Raw genomic sequence first — 3,195 nt, 5'->3', positions numbered from 1 at the left:
ACATACCTAGACTCATACTTAACTTGGTCGAATACCTCAATTTCGAATATCACGAGATAATTATTGTATGTATCTGAATTTTTGGTACCACTTTCATCCTTCTTTCGTCTTGTTTTACTTTCCTATTTGTTTTTAAACTAGATAAAATTTTGCATGCAATAAATAAAAAATGGAACGAAAATCTGTATAATTGAGTATTTCTCGTTTTGGATGCCGATTTGTTTCCTACTAAATAATATATCATGACCAATATATAAATGTTTGGGCACATGCCCCATTTATTAATTAAAATTTTGAATTTTCTTCTAAAATTTTAGATAAAATTTTTAATTGCTCTCGGTCTAAAAATATATTTACCCTTATATAAACCTTTTTATGGTTATATATTTTTATTAAATTTTTATATTTTATATGTATATTAATATTATTGCCTACTCTTATAAATTTGTTTGGCTCCGCCCTTAATGAGTCATATAATCGAAAAATGAATTATCATTGTACGCGAATCCGTTGGATCATTGAAGTTAAACTTGAAGTTTCAGTTCGCTTGTACATAAGTAATTTTACATATAGGAATGACTATTTGATGAGAACGTTAGAAATTAAATCAAAGAAACTTCTTAATAAATACCATGAGAGTTAAGAAAACAATTATTATGTGAAGTTTCCGTTATAGTTTTTCATGCTTTATAAAGAGGATCCTATTTCATTTTCACATAAGTCAAACAAGACGGCCTTTGTTGCACCTTAACTTAAGACACAAAAACTAAACCCTAAAGCATACATACGAGTTAAAGATGGTGAAACCAAACAATTCCATTGTTATGTTTTTCATAGTTGTAGCTTTCGCATATGCATCAATGCTTGTGATTGCTGTCGAAGAAGGCGAACCCAAGCAACTATGGGATCAGTGTCTTACAAAGATTAACCCGAAGTGTGCATTGGATATAGTTGAGGGTATTTTTGGAAACGGGATAGTCTCTGACTCTTGTTGTCCGGAACTTATCAAAGAGGGAAAGTTATGTTACGACACTCTCATCAAATACATGACGAGCAGGCCGATTTACATTGCCCACGAAGCAGAGTATTTGAAAAAGAGTGATGACTTATGGACTCGTTGTGCTGCTATTCCCACGATAGCTTAAGTTTTCCATCATTTATATAATATATATGTGTTATGATTTCGGCTAAGTGAAAAGATATTTCTTTTATTTACGCTTATTCAACGTCATATAAATCATCATATATATTTAAATAACACAAACATTCATGAAATTTATTATTTGTGTAGAAATATTGCAAATTTTCAAATGGCATGTTGATAAGTTTGCATATAATTTTTATGGTGATTCCATTTCATGTTAAAGTTTTGGAAACTCCTCACTTGTTTTACGGTATCATATTATAAAAAATGGAAAAAATATTCTTTTCATATATGTGCAACTTTTGGTATTAAAACAAATATAAGAATGATACGTATAAAATACTACAAACAGAATCAAATAGTATATAAAAACGTATTATCACATACGAAACAAATTATAATACATTGTTAGTTTAATATATATTATTTTGAGAGCTCAATAATATTTAAATAAGGAGAAAAACATGTTTATTTATATTTTCATTTTAATACCAAATCACAATAAAAAACGTATAAGAGATAAGAATATTTTCAATATCTCTTAGGCTTTGCTAAGTAAATAATTATAAAATAAAGATTTTTCTTGGTTGTAAAAAATTATTATTTCTATTTTTTCCATTAGAGGAATTCGTCCAAAATTATGTTTAAATGAGGTTCAAATTTTATCTACCCTTAGGTTAAAAAACATGTTCTTGGACCTAAAGAACATTTTTTTCTAAATAATATTTCAAATCCTTAACTAATTATTAGACGACATGTTTGATTGAGAAGTTGAAAAATAAAAATAAAGAAACCTCTAATTAATAAATAAATCGGGACTATTAAATACAAAATAAGTTTCTTTTTTAAAAAGAGTATGATAACATCAAGATAAACCGAATTGTTTCTTTTCCAGTTCATTATTGAATTTTGTTTTATATAAATAGTAGTCATATTTCATTGGCTCACTAAATAATTAAAAAAAATGATGTAACAAAGATGGCAAAACTCAATTACGGATTGTTATCTTTAATTGTTCGTTTCTGCAAGTTAGTTATGTGCACCTTTATAGGTTGCTCATCAATTTATTCTTTGTAAGATGTTTCATAACTTTACCTTTTTATTCTTTGATGTGTATAAAAACACTACGTATATCTCTCTCTTTTATCGGAGTATTTGGTCACAGTTTCTTAGGGATCGAGTATCCGAGTTTTGGATACTCGTAGAATGAGCAAAAGACTCGGGTACTCGGCCGTTGCGAGTTGAGGTGAGACATACATGATCTAAAGAACGCGCATTGAAGCGTCACGAAGGTAAACCATAATCGCCCTCGCCACATCTCGAACACTCGAAGCTCTACTTTTGTCATTGTGATTTAAAAAAAAACTAAAAAACGAGTTTCGAAATAACACCAAATGATCACCTCTTCATCCTCTCGTTGTTTCCTTACGCTCACAGCTTCTCGTCGCCTTTATCTCGAGTCTCGTCTCTTCATCCCGCGTGACTTCATGCTCCCTCATTGGCTTGCCCTCTCGCTCCTCATACTTGTTTCGGGTTACCAATGAGTATAGATCATAATCACTCAATAAAATTTGTGGCTCAAAATTCCAGATTTCACATACCTAGACTCATACTTAACTTGGTCGAATACCTCAATTTCGAATATCACGAGATAATTATTGTATGTATCTGAATTTTTGGTACCACTTCCATCCTTCTTTCGTCTTGTTTTACTTTCCTATTTGTTTTTAAACTAGATAAAATTTTGCATGCAATAGATAAAAAATGGAACGAAAATCTATATAATTGAGTATTTCTCGTTTTGGATGCCGATTTGTTTCCTACTAAATAATATATCATGACCAATATATAAATATTTGGGCACATGCCCCATTTATTAATTAAAATTTTGAATTTTCTTCTAAAATTTTAGATAAAATTTTTAATTTCTCTCGGTCTAAAAATATATTTACCCTTATATAAACCTTTTTATGGTTATATATTTTTATTAAATTTTTATATTTTATATGTATATTAATATTATTGCCTACTCTTATAAATTTGTTTGGCTC

At 29.2% G+C, this 3,195-nt stretch overlaps 1 protein-coding gene across 1 annotated transcript; it reads left to right on the top strand.

The window, feature by feature from the left end:
- Positions 1 to 797: 797 nt before the first annotated feature.
- LOC104803174 lies at positions 798 to 1,180 on the top strand. Its single transcript, XM_010527057.1, has one exon. It carries the CDS (start codon positions 798 to 800, stop codon positions 1,143 to 1,145), a length of 348 nt encoding a protein of 115 aa, XP_010525359.1. The 3' UTR covers positions 1,146 to 1,180.
- The last annotated feature ends 2,015 nt before the right edge of the window (positions 1,181 to 3,195 follow it).

Source organism: Tarenaya hassleriana, unplaced genomic scaffold (assembly GCF_000463585.1).
Source record: "Tarenaya hassleriana unplaced genomic scaffold, ASM46358v1 Cleome81, whole genome shotgun sequence".
Classification (NCBI taxonomy): Eukaryota; Viridiplantae; Streptophyta; class Magnoliopsida; order Brassicales; family Cleomaceae; genus Tarenaya; species Tarenaya hassleriana.
This window is presented reverse-complemented; position numbering and strand designations above follow the sequence as displayed.